This window comes from Aspergillus sclerotioniger (genome assembly GCF_003184525.1).
Source record: "Aspergillus sclerotioniger CBS 115572 chromosome Unknown BO94scaffold_6, whole genome shotgun sequence".
NCBI classification, from domain to species: domain Eukaryota; kingdom Fungi; phylum Ascomycota; class Eurotiomycetes; order Eurotiales; family Aspergillaceae; genus Aspergillus; species Aspergillus sclerotioniger.
The window spans coordinates 899,312-920,746 of NW_020290996.1; the positions used below are offsets into that span (position 1 = coordinate 899,312).

The following is a 21,435-nucleotide window of genomic DNA, read 5'->3' on the forward strand; positions in this document are numbered from 1 at the left end:
TCCCCATCCGCCATCCCGATTGGGACAGTCTGTGTCACGTGGCTCTGGTGGTCGTTCCTTCCGCCTTCTCCAGGCGGTGGATCGGGTCCCGACTTTGGCAGTGTTCGTTTGTCTTGCAATCCAGCTCTCCGATTCCATCGCCGGTGCCTCCTACCTACAATGCTGCAGAAATGGGCAGCAGGAGTGTCAAGCGCCAGAAAGTGGATATAGATTTCTACCTCCGCCGAGTCTTCCAGAAGAAGTCGTTTCGGTATGTTCCAACCCGTCCAACAACTTCTGATCTAGAACCCGAACTAAGACAGACTACATATATAGTCCCCTTCAGCGTGAAGTGATCTCCGCCGCTATTGACGGCCACGATGTGTTTTTGCAGGCAAACACTTCCTTTGGGAAAAGCTTGTGCTTCCAACTACCTGCAGTAATTAGCCATGGCGGTTGGTCTCCCATCATTCGTCTGGCCCTCTCGCTCCCCGAATTGCATCTAACGTCCTCTTTAGTAACCATTGTGATTTGCCCTTTGCTTGCCTTGATGGTCAGTATCTAGGTTCCTTCGCGAGCGGTTTTTAATGCGTCACGCAGACAGATCAGGTAAAAGCACTTCAGGCTTTAGGAGTTACAGTAGCAACGATCAACTCGACGACTCCTATTGCCGAAAGACGTGTGGTCTTGGATGATCTACTGTCCGGCCATCCAAGAACCCGGCTCCTCTACGTAACGCCGGAACTCTGTCAGACAGAGATGTTCCGACGCAATCTCCAAACGATTCACCGCCAAGGAGAGCTGATTCGTGTTGCTATCGATGAAGCCCATTGCATTAGCGAATGGGGTCATGACTTTCGGCCCGCATACAAAGAGTTGGGTTGGTTCAAGCGAACTCTGACAGATCCACCGGTCCCAATCAGTGCCCTTACAGCGACTGCAACGCCTCGTGTCCGGGAAGACATCATCAAGCTTCTTGGATTGGACGCTTCCCAGTTGAAGATTTTCAATACCCCTTCTGCACGCCCAAACATTCACTACGAGATTAGGTACCTCGATGATTTTGCTAGTGACCCCACAGAGCCGGAAGGTTTCCAAATCAACAACCTCGTCTCATGGCTGCAGTCTGTGCAGGCTCGAAGAGAGGCCATAACAGGTGCTGCTCCTGCCGCTCTTCCCCCAATATCTGGGATTATCTACGTGCCTCTCAGAACCGTCTCCGATAAACTTGCCCCTGCCCTCGCAGCAAGTTGGCCAGGCCGCATCCACGCGGTGGCTTACCACGCTGGCTTATCCTCTGAAGATCGAACCCGTATACAGTCCGAATGGACATCGTCCAAGATCTTCCCTCAGCGCTCAAACAAAGACGAGTCACCGAAGGTGCCAGCATTTTACGTAATCGTCGCTACTACTGCGTTCGGCATGGGCATTGACAGCCCTCATGTCCGATTCGTTATTCACTGGAGCCCACCGCGGAGCTTTGAAGGGTTTGTCCAAGAATCTGGCCGTGCAGGCCGTGATGGTCGTGCTGCAGCATCAATCGTCTACTACAATACTCAAGAACGCGACAGGATTCTTGACCGTCTGCAGCGAGACATTGAGAACGCTCGCAACCGCACTGGTGGACAAATGAACTACCAGAACAACAAGACACAAACCACCGTTCAGAACCAGCTTTCTAGACTCGCTAGCTTCGAGAAAGTGATCAGCTACTGCGAAAATACTACACGATGCAGACACAACCTGATAAAAGATTTCTTTGGGGACGTCGAGCTTGAAAAGATGGGCTCCCAAGTCCCTACATCGTCGGGGGCGCATTCCAGTGGGCCCAATGCCTCACCATGTGACTTTGCGTGCGATTTTTGCAAAGAAGGTCCGCATGCTCTTGCTAAGCGGAAGGCGAGAATGGCACCCGAAAGTCGCCTGGAGGACTTTGTGGATATGAACACCCCGTGGTACATGCAGAGGATGTTCCCAGGCGTCTTTCCGTGAAGCTGGGGCATGGAATTGGTCTAAAATCTTGTATAAGGATTTTAATTACTATTCTGGGAAATCTTAAACCACACAGGATATCGATGCTATATCTTGCAGATCCACCACTCCAGTATACCGATACGTTTTGTGATCGTTCTTTCTCGGGTCAGTGTACGTAAAAAGGATCAGTATGATGATTCAATGGCTGGAATGAGATTCTTACGCTAGCCTCCTGAGAGCAGACGTCGTCCTACCAGAACCAACACATTGATAAAGCCAGATATTTCGCTGGGCAAAACAGCACCAGATTCTTTTTTAGCATCAAGGATTAAGCGCAGACTTCCCGATTTTGGCAACGCAGACCAAACCTCTGTTGAATGAGAACGACAGATCCACCAGGACGCGAGGGACTAAAAATACAGATGGCCAAGATGCGACTCTGTGGTCGATTGGTTCGCTGGCAGGCAAAGTAATCCATTGCACCCGCATTGAATTACCTGTTTTGTATTCGTATATAAGGATAGCTATCCTTTAGCTCTAGGCTATGTTGTGATAGCTCCTTGATCACATCGTCATAGTCATCACAGTCCTGGAGGGGGAGGGACCTAAATCGAGCAGTACAGTCAGTGCCGGCGCTTGGATATACGATATACATCTGCAATATGGGACTTACAGCGCTGTAGCTACCGCCGGGCGGCGGAGGGGGCGGCGGAGAGCCGGATCCCGGAGGCGGAGGAGGGGGAGCCTCACTGGCTGGCGGGGGCGGTGGAGGAGCAGGGCTCTGGGACTGTTGCTGTTGCTGCTGTTGCTGAGCTGCAGCCTGCTGGTAATACTGATAATAGGCGACGTAGTTCTGGTATCCGCCGTAGGCAGCATACGGATCGGATCCGTAGTACTGGGCATACTGAGCGCTGTAGTCCGGAGTGCCGGTCCCCGAACCATTCGCTCCCGCGGCTTGTGTCGACGGGCTTGCCGTCGCAGAGGGCGAGTTCTGATGCTGGTGATTACTACCATATCCACCGCCGCCGCCACCACCACCGCCACCACCGTAGCCTCCGCCGTAGTGATACCGGTCTCCGCGCTGGCCACTGTGGCCACCGTAGCCACCGTAGCTGTGCTGAGGCGGGTTCTCCTTGAAACGCTGGTACTGTTCCCGGACATTGGCTAGCAGATCCTCACACAGAGACTTTGCGCCCTGGACATCGTTGGGATCGGGGCCACTGGGGAGTGTTAGATGTTTAGTTCGGAGTATTGGGTATGTTAGGAGTGATGTTACTCACGCAACGTGCAGAAACATCGGCTCATCGCTTTCCCGGCCAGTGCTGGGCTCCATGAAGCCCGAGCCACGACCCTTGATCTGGACCTTGCATCGGGTCTTCTGCTGGATGTGCTTGACGTATGCACCGCCCTGCCCGACAACCTGGGCGCGGAGGTTGAACCCAGGGATCGGTTCGAGATCGACAGGGATCCGCTCCTCGGGCCATTTGCGCTAGATTCAATTAGTTCCCGGTCAAGTAGGATAGACTGATATGACCTGGTAGTACATACACGGCCGTATTCATCCCGCTCCACTTGTTCGGGCTCCCGCCGACGGAATCGGCGCTCATCGACGAGGTTGGGGAGCTCCTTCTTCATGAGATCGTCAATCAAGGCCACGGCCTTTTCGAGGCCTTCTTTGTTCGTGCTTGTTACGTGGAGATATAGTGGGGGGTTCTGCAGAAATACCGGTCAGGTCTCATGTTAGATGACGATGTCCCAGCCACTTGAAGTGCAAGATAAACGTACCGCAGCAGTGGCCATGGTCTTATCCGGATAGTAGTTTCCTCTGGTCGTGACATCTTAAAAGAAAAATCATGAGCTTCCTTCTTGAGTCAAACGTTGATAAAAGTATAATATGGAATGAAGGCGTACCGGCGCCAGTTTCGTCTTTGATCTAGATGTCACGCAGCGGAGGTCAGCAGATGCAAATGAGGGCAAGTGGGATGCTATGCATGATGTTGACTTGGGTAAGCTTTAGCCATAACCACAAAATAAAAACGAGGACAAAAGAAAAGAAAACCAAGCAAAGGCGCATGGCGACGACGGAAGCCAGCTTGCGACATGTGTGCCTGGAGGATCAGCGGATGCAATAGGAGTAATTACCATCTTCTGAGTAGAGCCTTTAGTCAGCGTGTAACGGTTGCGCAAGTCATTAATCTCAATATCCTTGATATAGTCTCCATCAGCAACGTAGATATCCGTGTTCAACTTTCCCGAAGCGTCTGCGCCGGCCGGCGAGCCGGATGTTGGCATGGGGCTGGAGTTCTACGTAGTAACAAAAGTCAGTCTTGCTTGTGTTGATCAGGTACCAAGGACTATCTGTCTCATGCTTACCGAGCGAATTGGGGGAACGTCAACATGCTGGATCCCCTTCTTGGCCTGCAACTGGGCGTTAATCTTAGCGGCGGCGGCAGCTGTGGATGACTCCGGGTTAGTTCTGCTAGTCCCACCTCCAATTCTTGCCACTATACAGAGAGTCGAACATACCAGCTGCGGCGGCGGGATCGGCTTTCTTCGCAGGGTCTGCGCTAGGGCTCCGAGGCTCACGACTGAGAGGACTGCGGGCTCGAGTCGATTCGGACTGTCGCGATGACGGGGATCGAGAACGGCGGTCGAAGCGCGATGGGCGTCGCACTTCCGGCTCGGTCTGGTCGAAGCGGGAGCGTTTCGAGCGGCGGTCGTCCATAGTATCGGGTTTGCAGAGGGCGAGATGAAAGGGGAGAGGGATCGGAAAGCCCAAGTGAAGTGGGAAGGCAAGGCAGCAAGGAAGGCCCGAAAAGGCCAAGATAAACTTGCACAGGACTTTCGCAGGCGGTGGAGTTTAACGATCAGCCCGGTGGACGCTAGTGTAACAACCGCAGAACAACAGCAGCAGTTGCAGCACGGGGTGGACGCCGGCCTGGGACTCCGGAGAAGTTAGCGGCCAATGACAGCGCCCATGTAGGTAACAGACGAAAAGGGAATCCATACAGACAAACTTTCTCCTACAATTCCCAGAACAAGTGCCAGTCGGACGTCCAGGCTTAGACTGGTTGATGTCGAGAATCTCGCCCTTGAAGCTGGGAAGAGCGTGTTATGTCACCGATAACACCAGACGAACAATAATCGATGGACTTGAAGACGATGAAGGAAGAAAGAGCCCCGATCATGTGAGAGAGGCTAACCCCAAACCAGCCAGGCGGTATGGTCACGGACTGGTAAAGACGGGACTGAGTCAGCGGCGTCCCCGAGGTCGGAAGGCCCGCCGGTATAAAATGCGATCGATGACTGCGGACTTCATTCTCCGACCCAGTTGAAAAGGACTGCTGCCCATTTCGCTCCGCCTGCCTTTCCTCCAAGGCCAATCCGCGGCGATCATGGCTTTCCGGCGTCCTCTGATGCTGTCATCGACAGCATCGGCGCCTTTCCTCTCCGTTGCGAGCAGAACCTCGCGACTGGCCGCCTCTCTCCCCCGATTCACCACCATCTCCTCCCGGGCCTCGTCCAGCTCGACTTCAGCTCTGGCCTACAAGGCCCTGCATCGCCGGTCTCCTCTCCCCCTGCCCGTATCTGATGCCTCTCCCCAATGGGATGCCCCCACGGCCGTTTCGTCCATCCTCTACGAAACTCCCACCACGCCCACCAACCCTCCCAAGCGCCATATCCTGAACTGTCTGGTGCAGAACGAGCCCGGTGTGCTATCCCGCGTGTCGGGTATTCTCGCCGCCCGTGGCTTCAACATCGACAGTCTCGTCGTCTGTAACACCGAGGTGGAGGATCTGTCTCGTATGACCATCGTCTTGCAGGGTCAGGACGGTGTCGTTGAGCAGGCCCGTCGTCAGCTGGACGATCTGGTCCCCGTCTGGGCTGTCCTCGATTACACCGACTCGGCTCTGGTCCAGCGCGAGCTGCTCCTCGCCAAGGTCAGCATCCTGGGTCCCGAGTTCTTCGAGGAATTGCTCCAGCACCACCGCGAGATCACCACCCCCGGAGAGCCCGCCGAAGGTCAGAAGGACAAGGCCGAGGGCCAGATCGCGAAGACCGAATTCCACCCTCGCAACTTGCCCCACAGTCAGGCCCTGAGACACAAGCACGAGCATCTCGATGCTATCACTCGTCTGACTCACCAGTTTGGCGGCAAGGTTCTGGACATCAGCACCAACAACTGCATTGTTGAAGTGTAGGTTTTGTCCCATCAAAATAACTTCAGGCAGCAGTGCTAATCAAAATTCAAACAGCTCCGCCAAGCCCTCCCGTATCGACTCCTTCATGAAGCTCATCGGCCCCTTCGGTGTCCTGGAGTCGACCCGTACCGGTCTCATGGCCCTTCCCCGTTCTCCTCTCTTCGAGCCCAGCGAGGAGATCGAGAAGGACGCCGCTGACGTCGTCGACGCCAGCACCCTCCCCCCCGGTTAATTGCCATGTCTTATATCCCGCAATGAAAAAGCCGAATGTATTTTCCTCCTCATCCTCCTGGGCTTAATCATCTGTAAATCGGACACTGCCCTGTCGAGTTAGGCTTTTCTTGACTTATTATGTTGAATACGTCTTTCTGCATCCTTCCTTCTTCTTTTTGGATATTGCGCTATGGCACATAATGATAGTTGGATTGATGGGTGTAGAGCCGTAGATTTGGGGCTATACTATTATTAGCCGTATCTTTATCGTTGATAGTGGTGCCGTCAGGCCAGTCTCTTCCCATGGAAGGTTAGACAATTTCCATCAATTCCCATTTTGTTGGCATTAAAGAACACAACGGCAATAGACCAGCAAGTATTCTAGTACAATTTCCAATTATCAAGACCAGCTCAATTTTCCACTCAACCTTGGACGCCCGTTCTATACCATAACGCCGTTTCGAGTCCAACCCGACTAGAACGAGACGATATGAGCCCGCTACAAAGCATGAAATTAAGAAAGCATTTGAGTGAAAGGGAGGGGGGCGGTGTAGCTAAAGTTTGACTCGTGCGGTGATCCCCTTGCCATGATAGAACACTATATCCCTATAGTGTTGGATCTGAACGCCAACTTGCGCCACGGCGTCCAGTCCGAGAGTGCCTCCTAGGGCTTTCTTCAAGGCGTCATAACCAATGCCGCCGAGGTTCAGGTCGACAGGCAGTCGTGGAGTGACTGAGATCCCCGGAGGCACCGCGAATGGGACCCGATAGTCGATGGTGCCGACCTCTTCGTCCCCTTCATAGTACGCTTTCGCATATACCGAGGTGATATGGATGGTTGTATTGGGGAATGGTGAGGATAAAGTAAATTCGGCCGTCGATGACCAGAGGTGCATCTAGCAGCGCTCACGCAAGTTAGTTATCCTCTTGAACGGAGCGCTCTTCTTGAATAAATGACTTGATGTTCATGGCATATATATATTATATGTGATATTCATGAGAGTGAAGAGAGACGATATCCATGAAAGTAGATAATACCGTAGCTCCTTGAATAAATCCCGTCGAACCATCGTCGGGGTCGCCTCCGGTACCGGGGGCTCGGGGAACGGGCACCCGAGGTATCTGGACCTCGAGCCCGAGCTTAGACAGTGCCTTCCCGAGCTTGGGCAGTCCCGGGATGGTCCCTTCGTGGGTTTGGATCGTGACAGTAGTATTATATCCTGTCATGATGGTTAGACAGAAAGTGGTTAAAGAGGACCTGTAGACTTACCTGAAATATAGTTGGAGAGCAACTCGCGACCAGCAGTGACACCAGTCGAACCATCCAAAGCAAGCGGGCTCCATAGAAGGTCCACCGCAATGCCGTCATTGACGCCGGGAACGATGGTCACGTCTTTCGCAGTTATATGCGCCACTTTCGAGCCATTGAAGAGCAGCAGGAAATCGATCAAAGGTACCGAAGCCGAATATGGCGAGGGATTGGTGGCGTTGACCCGGGCCTTCACAAGAAGAGATGAAGCAGTAGTAGCCCCCAGTTCCACCGATTCAATATGTGGAGTCAACTGGTCCAATGAGCCACCATAAGGAGCTATAAATGATCAGTGGATAGCCGGGAGAATCTGCTCCTCAGAACTTACGCTTCACTACCACTTCCCCCTGTGCTGGTATCTCACGGACTGTAAAAGTGCCGAGTCCCGTGGTGACCTCCGCATCAACACTAGCGGCAACGTCAAGCTTGATTCTTTTTCCTTGAAAAATCAAGTCTTGAAGAACATCAGTCAAGACATCCTCATCCGTCACCTCAAGTGGCGCTTTCTTGATACCAAAGTCGATATACAACGCTGGCGAGCCATCGACATCGTCTAGCATGGTTGAGTTGGCCGGCTGCCATTGGTGCAAATCCAGGATCCCAAGCTTACTGCCACTGTAATACACATCAGCAGTAGCGCGGACTCTGGGAACATCCAACTGAAGACCCAGTTCTTTTGGCAGCCCAATCAACACCTTGACCAGTGCAGACACCGTCGGCTGTGACTCGGGAGAATCGGGATCCGCAAAGGGATCAGGCAGGGTAAAGTGCACGTCCGACATTGTGAAGTTCCGAACAAGGTTATCAAGGGCATGCCCAGTGAAACTCAATGGCACTGTCACGCTTTTGAGGATGTCCACGACCCAGTCAGGGGTAGCTAGGGAGGGTGCGTCCGCCCCACGAACATAGACGGTGGTGCCGAGTCCCTGCATGTAACTCTTGACTAGGAAATCGAGAGGGGAACTCTTTTCCCCGGGGCAAGTTCGAGTCAAGTCATCAGAGAGGCCTCTGACAATTCCAGCGACGTCAACTAATGTCGGCTCACCAGGGATAACTGGGAACTCTTGGGTCGTGGCAGCTGCTACCAAAATCTGCGGGTCCCCCGGAGAGCAATTGGGGACCAAGATCTCGAACCCGAGGGGAGGGATGCTCAGGCCAACCGGCGAATCAAACTGAACCGCGACCGAGGCATCAACCGCCATGGCGCCCTGCTTTCCAGCTTCTTCTGGGTCATGGACATTGAAGTTGGTGATGTTGACAGTGGGTAAGGCAGGAAAGTCGCCTTCTAAAATCGTGTAAGCAGACTATGTGGAACATATGGATGATGGAACTGACCTGTGAAAGTCAAAGAGTCAGAGAGAAACTGCTGGCCCAGGGTCAGCAAGCCCGACTTGAGGTCGACTGTTGTTCTTCCCGTAACTGTCAGATGCTTCAGTCTTCCATCTAACCAGTCCAATGCCACGGCGCGGATGCCTTGAAAATCCCCAGGAGCCAGCTCTGCCAGGAAATCGACATGGTTCACATGGCCGTTCTGAATGTTTACTTTGATGGCGGGCAATGATGCTGTGCCAACGAGGACATTCCCGTACTCTGGAAGCATTACTTCGACTTCTGATTGACCAGTTTCAACTTCCCTTCCGATCCAGGTGACGAAACGACCAATGTCTCGTACAGGTCTGTGCTCTATACGACGTGCATCGAGTACCAGATCCCCCTGAATCCGGGCTTGAAGGCCATCCGCATTTGCCGATTCAATGGAGACACTGGTGGGCGTGAACACCATCGCTTCCTTAGCATACTCCTTCACGGCAGCTGGGGCAATGAAAGCGAAGACGAGGATCACGACCACGGCAGCCACTGAAAGAAGAGCGCAGAACACCGGCCACCGTATGCTTCCTCGTCGTTTCTTCAGTGTTCCATCGGGTGAGAGGGCTCGACGTTGTTCGGAAGAAGGTCGTCTGGGAGCGGTCCCGCCGTATTCCAGTAGATCATCATCCCGACGGACGAGGAGAGGGGTTGACTCGGAAGATAGCTCATACGGATGAGGTTCTGTATCCGGGCGATAGGCAGCCTTGCCAATGGATGTTGATGACCGACGTGTCGAGGGAGCTTGTGGCTCTTCGTCCAGCAGAGGCCTGCTTGTCTCCTCAGCCATGGTGGCTGGCGCTAGGGAGCGGGGACAACGATAAGGGCTGAGGACGACAGGATGATGAGCTCGAGAGAGCAAGATAGATCGCTGTTAGAGGGGCAGAGTGTATCGGTGTGGCTGCTTGGCCAGGATGGGGGGTGGGGGGGGAGATAAATAAGCAGAGCAGAGGCAAGTCGAGGCAATCATGGGTTGAGCTGGTGTCACGGCGAGACCTCGAGACGTGGAGAGCATGGCGGCCAGTCCAGCCTGCTGATCGCCAACGTAAGGCTGGCCCGGGCGGTGTGGGGATCAACTGCCCTGGTGGTCGTCGCCTTCCCCGCCGTTTGCGATGGATGGAATGTTATGCTGGCGTCACTTATCCAGTATTTCCCTGTCAAGTGACTTTTACTGCTGAGCTCAATATGCTCGGCTTTTGGCTGCTGTATGCCTGGAGAATGATGGATTTCCAGGACTTTCGCAGTCGGCCCAATATGCTCCCCGACGGCTAGTGTGACATGCGTGTCTATAAATATATTGTCAACATTAGCCTATTAGTGGTTAAATCTCCCCTCATTGATTAGACAATAGACATAGTACTTATATCACCCCGGCACTAGACAGATTGAAATCAAAATGCATACAAGTGATCTAAGGGATTTGCGTACTTTGTAAGAGTCAAGAATGGCAGACCGTACCGGGAGGATAACCTCTGGTCTTGGCCATCCAGATTTTCCCACCCAACCATTCTTCAGCCCATTTAAGCTTATTGCTAGTTCATCCGTGAGCAAGCTCTGCTCTTAGTCGACTGGAAACCATTTCATCTTTCCCCGTCAACCCGAGAGGGAGGTCATCTCGACTCTCCGCCCTGATTGCCCGCATTTTCACATGCCACCCGCGCACGGACGGAGTCGAGCTCCAGCCGACGGTGGTTCGATCTCCTCCTCCAACCCCGGCGATCACCACGATTTAGTTTAATAACCCATTGCGCCCTCTCTCCATCCTCTTTGGCTGCATAACCTTTTTTGCACGAGACCACTCAGGGACTGTTCATTCCAACGCTCCGCTCCCATGGATGTGAGAAGTTGCATTCCCTACCCCAGATCCACCCACCCACTCACTAACCCTCATCCACAACAGTCTTCACAGTCTCAAAGCGGATTCCAATCTCGCCGGTCATATCCGGCCTTACACCATGTGTCTCTATCGCCTCTGAATCCTCGTTTCCCCATCGACGATGACACCGATGCCCGGGACTACTTCTCTCCCCGTCACGAAACCCCGGGCAGCCCTGGCGCAACCAGGACCTCTTATCTCTCTAGCTTCTCCGTCCCCGGAACCCCAGGCGTGCTATCCCACTCGCACTCCCGTAGCGGGTCCCGCGTTCGACTCAATTCCCGAAGCAAGAGCTCCACTCGCATCCATTCCAGCGACACCAACCTACAATCCCAGGGCGTGGCTAGCCCTCTCCACCACCACAATGAACCCCAACGAAGCAGAACCCCCCGCCATCACCCAACCGACTCTACCAATCATCGCCATCACCCAGACACAGAATGGATGCTCCGAGCTGGCATTGCCCTCGCATCTTCGACCCGCGAAGAAAAAGGCCAAAGCTGGCTCGTGAAACGGCAAAGCTCAACTAGCCTCGTCTCCGATGGTCATCAACTCGACCTAGACAGCCAACAACAGCACTGGTCATCCAGGAGCACCCGCCATCCTCGATCCGGACTATCCACCCCAGCCGCCTACTCTCGTCGAGCATCCCGATCTCGTCCAACCAGTCGCAGATCCAGCAGACCCGATCTCGCCATGACCAGCCTTGACATAACACGGGCAACCACGAGACGAGACGTCCCCACCACCACTACCAGCGGCATCCACACCCCCCTCGAGATAGACTACGCCCGTCATCTACTCCCTGATTTCGTGGACGAGCGCATCCGCGCCGAGATGGCCAACATCCAGCACGACGAAGACGAAGATACCTTCAGCAACTCATCAAGCACCGACTCCATGCTCGCCTCCGAAGACGAAATCGACGAACAAGAGCTTCAACGTCTCACCCGAGAACAAGGCTTCGGCCTAGGCAGCTGGATCGACCGAATGGTCGAATGGACCCTCTTCGGCGTCGACGACTGGCCACTCTCCGCACCACCACCCCAACCCCTTCTCGAACACCACGACCACATCCAAATCCTCACAGATGAACAAGACCACGAACATGAACACCCCACCGAAGAAGCCGACACCATCTCCATCCCCGACTCAGACATCGCTTCCATCCACGAAAAACCAGGAGAACGTGGCGGCTGGGAAGACGCCGGATGGCTATTCCGTATCGTGAGACGAGCACTATCATGAACCTGAACACGAACACGAACAAGTACCCTCATCTCCCCATTCCTCACTCCATAATAATATAACCCAGAACAAGATAACAAACAAGCCATAATACACTCCTCCTCCTCCTCCTCCTCCACCCTCAACAAAACCCAATATATACCTCCATACTCCATACCCCGTAAAAGTAATACAAACACAAACACAAAGCACAAATACAAAGGCAAAGATCCCGCTTACTCACTCAATCACTCATGCACCCTCTTACATAACTAGTACTTTTAATCCTGCTCACTGCTTACCGTGCACCACATCCCAGCACGGACACGTAACCGCATACGTACGCCCAGGACCATCCGTGACCAACCAATCCCTAGCACTACCTTTCTGCAGTCTGCGGATCGATTGTATGATGACTTGATGTGGAGTACCGGGGTTACTTTGTTTAGGTTGGTGCATGGAGTGTATGTGGCTTTCTGTTACTGGTAGTATTTTCTGTTCTGTGTGGAGAACTGGTGAGATGGGTGTGCTGCGTTGGGTTGAGTTGAAGGTGGTTGCTTTTGGATGGTGATGGTGATGGTGATGGTTATTGTGGAAGGCTACTATATCATGCAACGTAAAGGGGAGGCACTGTTGGGCAGGATATATTTCTGCAGTGTGAGGTAGGCACTCAGTTTGTGGAACATTGGGAGTTGGGTGATCGGAACGTAAGGATGAAGCGATGCGCTTGTTATAATGGTATTGACTATCCCGGACAATAATACTCCTTTTTATCTTATGCTTTACTGACATGTAATGTAACCTGACCCACCAAATATGGCAATATATGAGGCCTCCCAAAACCGAAGAATGATCCTGACACCAGTAGTATTAAGGGGAAAAATAGTAAAGGGTATACAAGATACGGTGAAGACAAGGAAATGCAGCTGGGCTGAGAGATTGGTGGTTCCACGGCGCTTTGAGTATGTGTCGTCGAGAGAAAATGGGAAACATGAAGTGAAAGGAAAGATGAAAAGAACGTCGATGAATGAAAGGAGAAACCATGCGGGATTGAAACAATGCAGGAGCATGGTGCAATTCGAAACAGTAGAAAGAAGGACCCTGGGCCTTGATCTGGCAATCTAGAAATAATGGTGTTGGCTTCCAGAAATATGACACAAAAGCGGAAAAGAAAAAAAAAATAATTTGCTTGCACACTGTAAACGCCAAGCTGACCCTCAACTCTAGTTCATGCAGTAGGTAATCGTGATCGTATCATACGTGGACGTGCACGGTCGAGGATTCTTCGGAAAGTAGCTCCGGGGGACGGATAAGAGTGTCTCGAATCTGAGGTAGTATGGTTGGAATCGGGGATAAAGGCGGGTGACGGGTGGCCGCTGGATGACGACTTCACCATGGCCCAACTTTGACGGGGGTACCGAGCCCGTATGTGCCCGACAGGAGCTGCTCCCGAATGGAGCCAAGGTCGTTACCTCCTGGGCTTCCATAGCCTTGGGCATCCGGTCTGTGCATCCACCCCAAACTGGAACCAAGCTCGTTGACGGCTGCCTGCAGTTTACCGCCCGAGTTGTGATTGTGCTTTGCCAACTTCTGATCCCAACCACCGTATTGTAACTGAATTCCGCCGCCGCGCTTCGCTGCCTCCCGGATCACCAGAATCCAGGCCTTGCAGATCTCGTCGTATGCGGAATCCCGTTCGAAATTATTTTGTGGTGTACTCCACCGGGGCAGTGCGTGAATTATGTCGGTCGCACCGTCCAGGTAACTCAAGGAAACAGATGACTGCGTCTCGTGGGGTGGTAGGAAATGTGGTGTGAAGTCACTCAAGGCATCTAGAAGATTCCCCAGCGGTTGTCGGACTCGGTTGTATGCGTAATCAGATGAAGAGTTGCCACCGAGAGGGAACGACGACTGAAGGGCAGATTCGTAGTTTCGAAGGACTTGGAGAGCAGAGGCCACACTCGGCCGAGGTGCGGTTTGGACCACCTCTTCCACCAAACTTGGATGACGCTCACACATGGTCCGAAGGATGCCCCGGAGAGCATCTGTGTCCAAGGTCTCTAGGAGCCGGGGTAGGGCGAGAGGCCGCCCGCTGACATTTGGGCGAGCCCGTTTGGTATTCCGACTAACTGGAAGAGTTCTGGGGGTTAAGGCGGGAGAGTTGGTAGGTGACGCTGACATTCGGCCATCATGATCGTTCTCATCATCGGCTTTCCGTTTGCGGTTGTTGGGAGTGTGAATCGGAGTAGACACTGAGATCAGTCAGCCATCAAAGACCCCGGATGACACACAAACCATGGAAGATGCACTCACTTGGACGAGAAGGGGAGGGACGGGAGTACTCGTAGAAGTGATGAGGAGGCACAGGTGGTGTAGCCACCAAGCTGTTCATGATGGCCACAAACAGCTGGATGGCGAAGGGGGGGAGGTAGGAAGTTGAGGGTGACCGGGGAAAACAAAGATGAGGGACCGAGGGTCAGCGAGGAGCACGAGGAGGTGTCTAAGGGGGGGGGATAAGGAAAGAGATGAAGCAAGGGAAAGACGGAGTGCAGGATGGAGTGATGAAGGGGAGACTTTCTGAGGTGGTGGGGAAAGAGAAAGAGAGCGAGAAGCGGTGGACGGGCGGGTTGCGGGAGGCAACGCGGGCCTCAGATGCATTTACCGCTCCATTTCCTTTTCCTTTTCCTTTTCCCAATCTTTTCCCACTCGGCCATTACATCTTACATTATTACATACAACCTTCCTCCTGATTTGTGGCAAAAAAAACCCTATTATCCAGCCTCTACCCCGGTGGCATCAACCGGCCCTGCACCACTTAGTACTGTGCCCCAAGGCCCGCATGACCACCCATTCATCAAGCGTCAACTTTAAACCCCATCCGATAAACGGAGCAAGTAGCCTTGACGATGACTGAGACAATCAGTCAACTGCCTTGTTCCGCGGCCTGGTCTGGCTGTCTGGAGATCTGAGACCATGATCAGTCTCGTCTCCCCTGATACTAATACTATCGCAACCTTCATCCTGTCATACAAGCCAGCAATACTAACCCCAAAGCATGTCTTTGCATCTAATGTCCACTGACTGATGTTGTGACGCCATCGTAATCATGCCTGCAGTCCCATTTTTTGGCACTCAGATTCACATCCATTTGCGCACATTATTACCCCAGACCAGGAGTTACTCCACAGGCTGTAACCTTGCCAGACCTGCAGAAAACGACATCTGAAGTCTTGTCCTAGTGCAACATAAAGCTGACAATGTCCAGCGACCCTGGTTTCCGGGTGGTCGGGATTATTATTGAAACTTAATTTCATTGCCTGTCCAATGCTCTATATGCGTTTGCATCGTTGCATTTGGCCTATAGACCCAACTACAATCAACACCAACAAGTCTCAAAGTGGTTGAATAGACCAAAATCACGGGAAACCACACACCGGATTCATTGCAGAAATCCGCTTTCCCATGGTCATTACTATCGCCAACATCCGACGAAGACGCTCCCAGCCGAAACATTGTCACATTGGCAAATGATATGATCGTCCAGCCATGCTCCATTGAACTATATCCAAGCCACTCGGGCGACGGATAGGCATTAGCACCAGCATTGACCGTTTGGCTTGCAAGGTTCGCTCGTGATCTCGACTAATGGCCTGGGAGCTACCATCTAACGAATCTGAAACCGCATGAGATCGTAGGGGGTCGGTCCTAGAGCAGTTCTATGGCCCCGTCACTAGCTGCAAAGGAATGACGCAGCGTCGCTCGAGCTGTCGTGTGAGCATAGAATACGGACGACCTCCGACATTCTCCGGCTGAATATCCTCCACCCTATCTTTCACCACTCGACCCGTCACTACTCCTCTCCCAGCACGTACCCAGTGCCAATATTAACCCTTTATCATGACCAAATAAACAAAGAAAAAGAACAACATAAAACGTCCCAAAGAGCAGCATAAAGACCCTACCTAGTACAGCATATATAATTCAACGTAACCCAGCCACCAATGCAGCCCTCCAACGCAACGAATAGATGGGCACATGTATACTCCAACCAGCTTTCTCCCTGGAGCCTCCAACGCAGTGACCTATAACAGCAACATCCGAAACTGCCTAGAAAATACAACCAACCAAGAGAAAGAACGGCCAAACACGGAAAACAATTTCAACCATCCATGTCGTGAATACGATGGGCATACAGTTGTGAAAGGTAAGATTACCGTTGGCTTTAAAACCGAGTTGTCTAAGCACCGACTCCTCGCGTATGCATTGACCGGATCGCCGTTTGCAGAAGCACTGGGATAGGTGTATGAAAGGGAGAGACGTATTCTAAACAGAAGGTGACACTTCGTGTGACGGTGTATTGATTTTGATATCATATTAAGTAGTATGGGTGGTGGTGGTGATGATGGTGGTGATGTCTCAGGTGAGAAGTGAGAGAATTGTAGTTAAAAGCCAATGAGGAATGATGAGACAACCAAACCGAATACGAAACGAAAATAAGTCAAAAGGGCTTGGTGCTGGTGCTTCTGAACTATGTATGTGTCTAGGAATAAGGTGTAGGTGATGGTCACAGATAAGAAAAATAGAAAGGGACACCCCCATTTACAAGTCAAAAGAAGAAGAGATAGAAAGAACAAGCCAAATCCTTTTGGGGAGCCTGACGCCAGAAAAATGCGACCACCCTGACATACCGTGCAATCATCCTACACAACGGATATGACGAAAATACAGACCCAAGGAGATACAAGAAACGATGATGGCAGCACCTTACAGGTACAAGGACTGGGCGGCGACAATGTCCCTGCGCACCTTCGTCAAAGCTGTCTCGAATTTACCCTCCAGTTCTTCGCTGCCCATGACCTTGGCTGCCTGCGCCATCTGTCGGAGACACTCTTCCAGTCGGCGGAAGACGCGAATCAGACTGCCTTCGTAGACATCGGTCATTTTGCTGCACGAGGAAAAGCCCGGTTAGCAATCTAATTCCAGAGTTTGAACGACGGTGAATGGTGGACTCTCAAACTTACCAGATGTCAGCAAACGACTTGCCGTTCGCCCATTCGAAGATGACCTCCATCAGCTCCCAGTGGAAACCTTGCACGTATTCATCCTCGTTGACCGCCAACTTGGACTCCTGCGAGACCTTGGCGACGATCCGAGCCTGCGCTTGGATCTCTCTGAGGGGCTTCGCTAGGTCTTCCCGTGTCAGAGCAGGGGTCTCCTTGGTCTTCTCCTCAAAGACGAAGACGCTCAGGGCCGCAGCCACTTGTTCTGGCGTAAGGTTATTGAAGAAACCGTTGAAGAGGAGCTCGCTGAGCATCAACTCGTCGCCGGTACTAATTTCACAGGCCACACGCGCCTTTAACTGTACCACTTCGGCCTCGTTGATAAATCCGAATCGACGAAGAACTCGCTTACGGCATTTCAGTTCATCGAGCTGCATAATAGCCATGGCCTCCGAGATCTTCTTCTTTGTCTCCTTGATCTTATTTCCGAGTTCCACCTTTTCGGAATATTGATCATATAATTCCGGCAACCGGGGCGAATTGTGAAGGGGATTGGAGAGGAGACGGGACTCAAGAACTTCGATTTTCTGCAACGTGGATTAGTCGACAACATCTCTGTGTCAGAACGGACCGGATCCTTACCCTGAGTGTCTTCTTAAATTCCTCATCCTTGATGCCCATGTTCTCAATAGGGTCCAAGGGAGCAAGGCCATCCGGGAAACGTTTCTTTACCTCGGCTAGGGTGTTCTTCATATTATTCCGCGAGTCTTTCGAGTTCAGGTCTTTGGGAAGGCGGATGCAGACGTGTGCAATGCTTTGAATACAGCTGAGGACAAGCGGTACAACGTCCATGTGGGACTTCTCATCCTCTTTTGGCGGCCTGACACCAGAGGGGAAATCCTCGAACGATTTTGTGCCCACGGAATCTCCGTCAGCAATATTGAGCAGGACGTCAACCACGTGTTTCTGGTGATCAGTGAACTCTTCGTTCGGATTCTTCGGTGGCTTGCGATGCTTCCAATTGACAACGATGCCCCAGCCGAAGTCCACACCCTTGTGCTTGATGTGAACCAAGCGCCCCGGCGTAATGTATGACAGGCAATGTTCGGGATGGCTCATCACCGCTTGCACATCATCGCCGAATCTCTGAAGCTGCTTGCGCAGATCGTAGTATTCACGGATGGTTCCTTCGTCAGGAATGTTCGAATTGGCGCGCTTCTCTTCGAAGCCCTCAAGCTCTGTATCCCAGTTAGTAGACAGCGTTACCTGAATTAGCAAACAAGTACGTACGCTTTTCGAGCTCAGCAACACCAGCTGTGTTCTGGAATTGGTAAAAACATTTCTCGAGCATGAATTCTGGCGAGATGCCCTCCACACGCATGAGATTGAGGATCATGTTGTAACCCAAATGGAAGGCCGAGTTCAGTCGATCCTGTTCACCGCGGACGATTTCTTTAGCGACAGCGGGGTCCATCTCCTCTCCAACCATCATGATAACAATACCGCGATCATCAAGACCTCTTCGACCGGCACGACCAGACATCTGAATGAACTCTGATGGTGTGACCCAACGCTGGCTGAAGCCATCGAACTTCCGGACGCTTGTGAAAACGACGGTCCTCGCGGGCATGTTAAGACCAATGGAGAATGTTTCAGTGGCGAAGAGCACCTTGATCAACCCTTCCTGGAAGAGAATCTCGATAGTTTCCTTGAGAATAGGGAGAAGCCCGGAGTGATGGACACCGATACCTCTGCGAAGCAGAGGGAGGATATTTTGGATCTGAGGCAAGTCCCTGTCCTCTTCAGACAACATCTCAATTGCACTGTCAAAGACCTTTTGAACCATCTCCTTCTCGGAATCGTCATTGAAGGCCAGGTTTTTCATCTGCAGAGCACAGTTTTCACACTCGCGCTTGCTGAAACTGAAAACAATGACTGGGTTCAAGTTCTTGAGCATGACCATCTTCACAATCTTGAAAATGTCGCTCTTGTCTTGATTGCCGCCCTTGTTCAATCTCTTATCCTTGCCCTTTCCTTTCCGCTTAGCCATCGGATCCGATGGATCGTCACCCTTCTTGTCTGCAATGCTGCTCATGGCCTTCTGGAAATTCTCTTCGCGGAAGACACCCTTCTCATCCACGACAAGATGCATACCCTCCGATCCGGCGGGGAAGAAGTAGTGTTGTAGCGGTGTCGGTCGGAAATCGGTATAGACGACATGGCAGGGTTGATTGTGCATCTTTGTTACCCACTCGGCGAATTGCATAGCATTGGGGATGGTGGCGGACAAAAAAACGTATCGAACCTTGTCTGGCAATAAGATAATGGTTTCCTCCCAAACCACACCTCGGACTATAGTATATGTCAGTAATCGGTAGATAATTTTCAGATCGGTAAGACACACTCGCATCACGCATATAGTGGATTTCATCGAAGATGACCCACGCGACTTCACGCATAATTTCAGAACCCCGGTACAGCATAGATCGCAAAATCTCAGTTGTCATGACCAAACAGGTGGCTGTTGGGTTGATGGTGACATCTCCTGTCATCAAGCCCGCATCACCAAATTCCTCAGCAAATTCTCGGTACTTCTGGTTACTCAGGGCCTTGATCGGACTCGTGTAGATAACTCTCTGGTTGTTCTTCAAGCACTGCGCGATAGCATACTCGGCGACCACCGTCTTTCCGGCACTAGTATGGGCTGAAACCAAAACACTCTCTTCTCTCTGAATCGAGGCGATCGCAACCTGTTGGAAGGGATCCAAAGTGAACGGCCACACTCTTGCGGGGGTCTCCGGCGGCTTATGTTCGGATATGGGCACGTAAGGGTACTTGGGTGGGATGGCGACCTGATGCCGCACTTGATGGGACAACCTGACAGATGTAGAGTCGTTGACGCCCTGAAGGCCTGCTGATCCAGCGACTTCGCGCTCCTGCTCCGTCTCAAACGAATCCGCTACCACGGGTTCCGGTTCCTTCTCGAGGCGCGGGCGTTTCGCATCCGGTTGTTCATTGCTGTCCGTGACGGGGCTTCCTTCTTCCTCCTTGACTTCATCTTCTTCGACAGGTGCGTCGGCGGGCGCATCGACAAGTGCAACATCCTCCGCGGTCTCTGTAGCGGCGCCGGCTTCCTTCACGTCACCATTAACCTGTCGCTTCTTGCTCTTGTCTTTCTTTGATCGCTTGGGAGCTCCCTCAGCAGGCCTGGCCGCCTGGGGCTGATCCTCAAAGACGTCGAAAAGCTCATCCATTGTCGACAGTCAGCCACAAAGGAAGCTGGAACGGACACTGGCCTCGACGGTTGTGACGTTCTGCTCCGTCTCACAGATGGGCGATCGCACCGAGAAATTTCAATGAACCCGTTGAGGAAAGCGGCGTGTGATTGGCCCAGACCATATAAGGCGGTGAGTTCATACCGGCGAAACTTGCCGTTCGGAACTCTAAATCACGTGAGCGGACCTCCGGGGAGCCGCCGGGAGTATCGTTCCACTCGTCCTGCTCGCACCTCCGCCTGTTGATATCAGTAGGATTGTCTCGACCGTCGTGCTTTGTTGCCTCTCTCAAAGTGCGTGAACCGTTCCTAACCCCACATCCCCTCTCAATTGTCTCTGACATTGTCCAAGATGTACGCTGCTACCGCCCTCCGCGCCAGAATGGCCACCTCCTTCGTTGCCCGTCGTGGCTTTTCCACCACCCGCGCCCAGCTTGGCAGCCCTTACCACTACGCCGAGGGTCCTCGCTCCAACATCCCCTTCAACCCTCTGACCAAGTACTTCTTCTGGAGATACTGGGCTTTCATGGGTTCGTAGCCCACTGCTGTGTAATCAGATTGGTTCTTGGATGGCTGACTCGCTTACTCTAGTTACCGGTTTCGGTGCTCCCTTCGCCATTGCTGGTACGTTACCGTTCATCCTGCGGAAGCCCACGTTCGCCTATCTAACATATCTATTCCTACAGTCTGGCAGACCTACAAGACCCGCTAAACGCTCTTCCGTGTTGTATCTCCACACGCAATGGCTTGGTTGGGCATTGGGAAATGGTCGAGAACGTATCCTACGTCGGAAGTGCTCGGAAATTGTGTATAAAGCTAGAGAATTTATTGTGCTCTGATTCAGGAGATTCCGGGGCTGGTTTCACCCACATAAAACTTGTAGTTGGGGTAGAAGCGCGGTGTGGTGGTGGTTGTCTGATGCCTTATTAGAATATGAATGAAGTCATTGGTCGATTTTTTGTCAGTAGGAAAATTAAAATCTTTGGCTCGGCATCTGATATGGTATTGTTCGCAAT

At 52.3% G+C, this 21,435-nt stretch overlaps 9 protein-coding genes across 9 annotated transcripts; 4 read left to right on the forward strand and 5 right to left on the reverse strand.

The window, feature by feature from the left end:
* Positions 1 to 170: 170 nt before the first annotated feature.
* On the forward strand, positions 171 to 1,971 carry BO94DRAFT_554426 (putative RecQ family helicase RecQ; the record flags this gene model as incomplete). The annotated part of the gene is made up of 4 exons (XM_025613715.1): positions 171 to 250; positions 316 to 434; positions 498 to 532; positions 580 to 1,971. The coding sequence occupies 4 exons, from the start codon at positions 171 to 173 to the stop codon at positions 1,969 to 1,971; spliced, it is 1,626 nt and encodes a 541-aa protein (XP_025470453.1).
* A 563-nt stretch (positions 1,972 to 2,534) lies between these two features.
* On the reverse strand, positions 2,535 to 4,678 carry BO94DRAFT_583066 (KH domain-containing protein; the record flags this gene model as incomplete). The annotated part of the gene is made up of 9 exons (XM_025615529.1): positions 2,535 to 2,558; positions 2,627 to 3,173; positions 3,234 to 3,442; positions 3,502 to 3,666; positions 3,739 to 3,791; positions 3,865 to 3,886; positions 4,096 to 4,257; positions 4,327 to 4,406; positions 4,480 to 4,678. The coding sequence occupies 9 exons, from the start codon at positions 4,676 to 4,678 to the stop codon at positions 2,535 to 2,537; spliced, it is 1,461 nt and encodes a 486-aa protein (XP_025470454.1).
* Positions 4,679 to 5,278: 600 nt separating this feature from the next.
* Positions 5,279 to 6,736, forward strand: BO94DRAFT_532624 (acetolactate synthase regulatory subunit). The gene is made up of 2 exons (XM_025611158.1): positions 5,279 to 6,151; positions 6,210 to 6,736. The coding sequence occupies exons 1-2, from the start codon at positions 5,349 to 5,351 to the stop codon at positions 6,385 to 6,387; spliced, it is 981 nt and encodes a 326-aa protein (XP_025470455.1). The 5' UTR covers positions 5,279 to 5,348; the 3' UTR covers positions 6,388 to 6,736.
* On the reverse strand, positions 6,597 to 10,072 carry BO94DRAFT_511512 (uncharacterized protein). The gene is made up of 5 exons (XM_025609774.1): positions 9,013 to 10,072; positions 8,006 to 8,962; positions 7,639 to 7,956; positions 7,407 to 7,588; positions 6,597 to 7,264 (listed from the first exon to the last, which is right to left on the reverse strand). Exons 1-5 carry the CDS (start codon positions 9,830 to 9,832, stop codon positions 6,923 to 6,925), a joined length of 2,619 nt encoding a protein of 872 aa, XP_025470456.1. The 5' UTR covers positions 9,833 to 10,072; the 3' UTR covers positions 6,597 to 6,922.
* A 760-nt stretch (positions 10,073 to 10,832) lies between these two features.
* Positions 10,833 to 12,166, forward strand: BO94DRAFT_511514 (DUF3984 domain-containing protein; the record flags this gene model as incomplete). Its single annotated transcript, XM_025609775.1, has 1 exon — positions 10,833 to 12,166. The coding sequence occupies exon 1, from the start codon at positions 10,874 to 10,876 to the stop codon at positions 12,164 to 12,166; it is 1,293 nt and encodes a 430-aa protein (XP_025470457.1). The 5' UTR covers positions 10,833 to 10,873.
* A 135-nt stretch (positions 12,167 to 12,301) lies between these two features.
* On the reverse strand, positions 12,302 to 13,236 carry BO94DRAFT_349424 (uncharacterized protein). Its single transcript, XM_025607092.1, has one exon. It carries the CDS (start codon positions 12,935 to 12,937, stop codon positions 12,437 to 12,439), a length of 501 nt encoding a protein of 166 aa, XP_025470458.1. The 5' UTR covers positions 12,938 to 13,236; the 3' UTR covers positions 12,302 to 12,436.
* An 80-nt stretch (positions 13,237 to 13,316) lies between these two features.
* On the reverse strand, positions 13,317 to 14,616 carry BO94DRAFT_532628 (cut8/STS1 family protein). Its single transcript, XM_025611159.1, has 2 exons — positions 14,459 to 14,616; positions 13,317 to 14,397 (listed from the first exon to the last, which is right to left on the reverse strand). The coding sequence occupies exons 1-2, from the start codon at positions 14,535 to 14,537 to the stop codon at positions 13,535 to 13,537; spliced, it is 942 nt and encodes a 313-aa protein (XP_025470459.1). The 5' UTR covers positions 14,538 to 14,616; the 3' UTR covers positions 13,317 to 13,534.
* Positions 14,617 to 16,909: 2,293 nt separating this feature from the next.
* Positions 16,910 to 20,399, reverse strand: BO94DRAFT_459736 (ATP-dependent RNA helicase MTR4; the record flags this gene model as incomplete). Its single annotated transcript, XM_025607853.1, has 5 exons — positions 16,910 to 17,090; positions 17,167 to 17,732; positions 17,788 to 18,383; positions 18,436 to 19,497; positions 19,550 to 20,399. 5 exons carry the CDS (start codon positions 20,397 to 20,399, stop codon positions 16,910 to 16,912), a joined length of 3,255 nt encoding a protein of 1,084 aa, XP_025470460.1.
* Positions 20,400 to 20,655: 256 nt separating this feature from the next.
* On the forward strand, positions 20,656 to 21,414 carry BO94DRAFT_349509 (cytochrome c oxidase VIIc family protein). The gene is made up of 3 exons (XM_025607093.1): positions 20,656 to 20,713; positions 20,772 to 20,949; positions 21,011 to 21,414. The coding sequence occupies exons 2-3, from the start codon at positions 20,772 to 20,774 to the stop codon at positions 21,256 to 21,258; spliced, it is 426 nt and encodes a 141-aa protein (XP_025470461.1). The 5' UTR covers positions 20,656 to 20,713; the 3' UTR covers positions 21,259 to 21,414.
* Positions 21,415 to 21,435: the final 21 nt, after the last annotated feature.

Coding starts and splice junctions, on each gene's coding strand:
- BO94DRAFT_349424 (XM_025607092.1), bottom strand. CDS start 12,937: ATGTCAGTAAAGCATAAGATAAAAAGGAGTATTATTGTCCGGGATAGT.
- BO94DRAFT_532624 (XM_025611158.1), top strand. CDS start 5,349: ATGGCTTTCCGGCGTCCTCTGATGCTGTCATCGACAGCATCGGCGCCT. Junction 6,152..6,209: donor AACAACTGCATTGTTGAAGT/GTAGGTTTTGTC, acceptor AAATTCAAACAG/CTCCGCCAAGCCCTCCCGTA.
- BO94DRAFT_349509 (XM_025607093.1), top strand. CDS start 20,772: ATGTACGCTGCTACCGCCCTCCGCGCCAGAATGGCCACCTCCTTCGTT. Junction 20,950..21,010: donor GAGATACTGGGCTTTCATGG/GTTCGTAGCCCA, acceptor CGCTTACTCTAG/TTACCGGTTTCGGTGCTCCC.
- BO94DRAFT_511512 (XM_025609774.1), bottom strand. CDS start 9,832: ATGGCTGAGGAGACAAGCAGGCCTCTGCTGGACGAAGAGCCACAAGCT. Junction 7,957..8,005: donor GGGGGAAGTGGTAGTGAAGC/GTAAGTTCTGAG, acceptor GATCATTTATAG/CTCCTTATGGTGGCTCATTG. Junction 7,265..7,406: donor GATTTATTCAAGGAGCTACG/GTATTATCTACT, acceptor GAGCGCTGCTAG/ATGCACCTCTGGTCATCGAC.
- BO94DRAFT_532628 (XM_025611159.1), bottom strand. CDS start 14,537: ATGAACAGCTTGGTGGCTACACCACCTGTGCCTCCTCATCACTTCTAC. Junction 14,398..14,458: donor TCCCTCCCCTTCTCGTCCAA/GTGAGTGCATCT, acceptor GACTGATCTCAG/TGTCTACTCCGATTCACACT.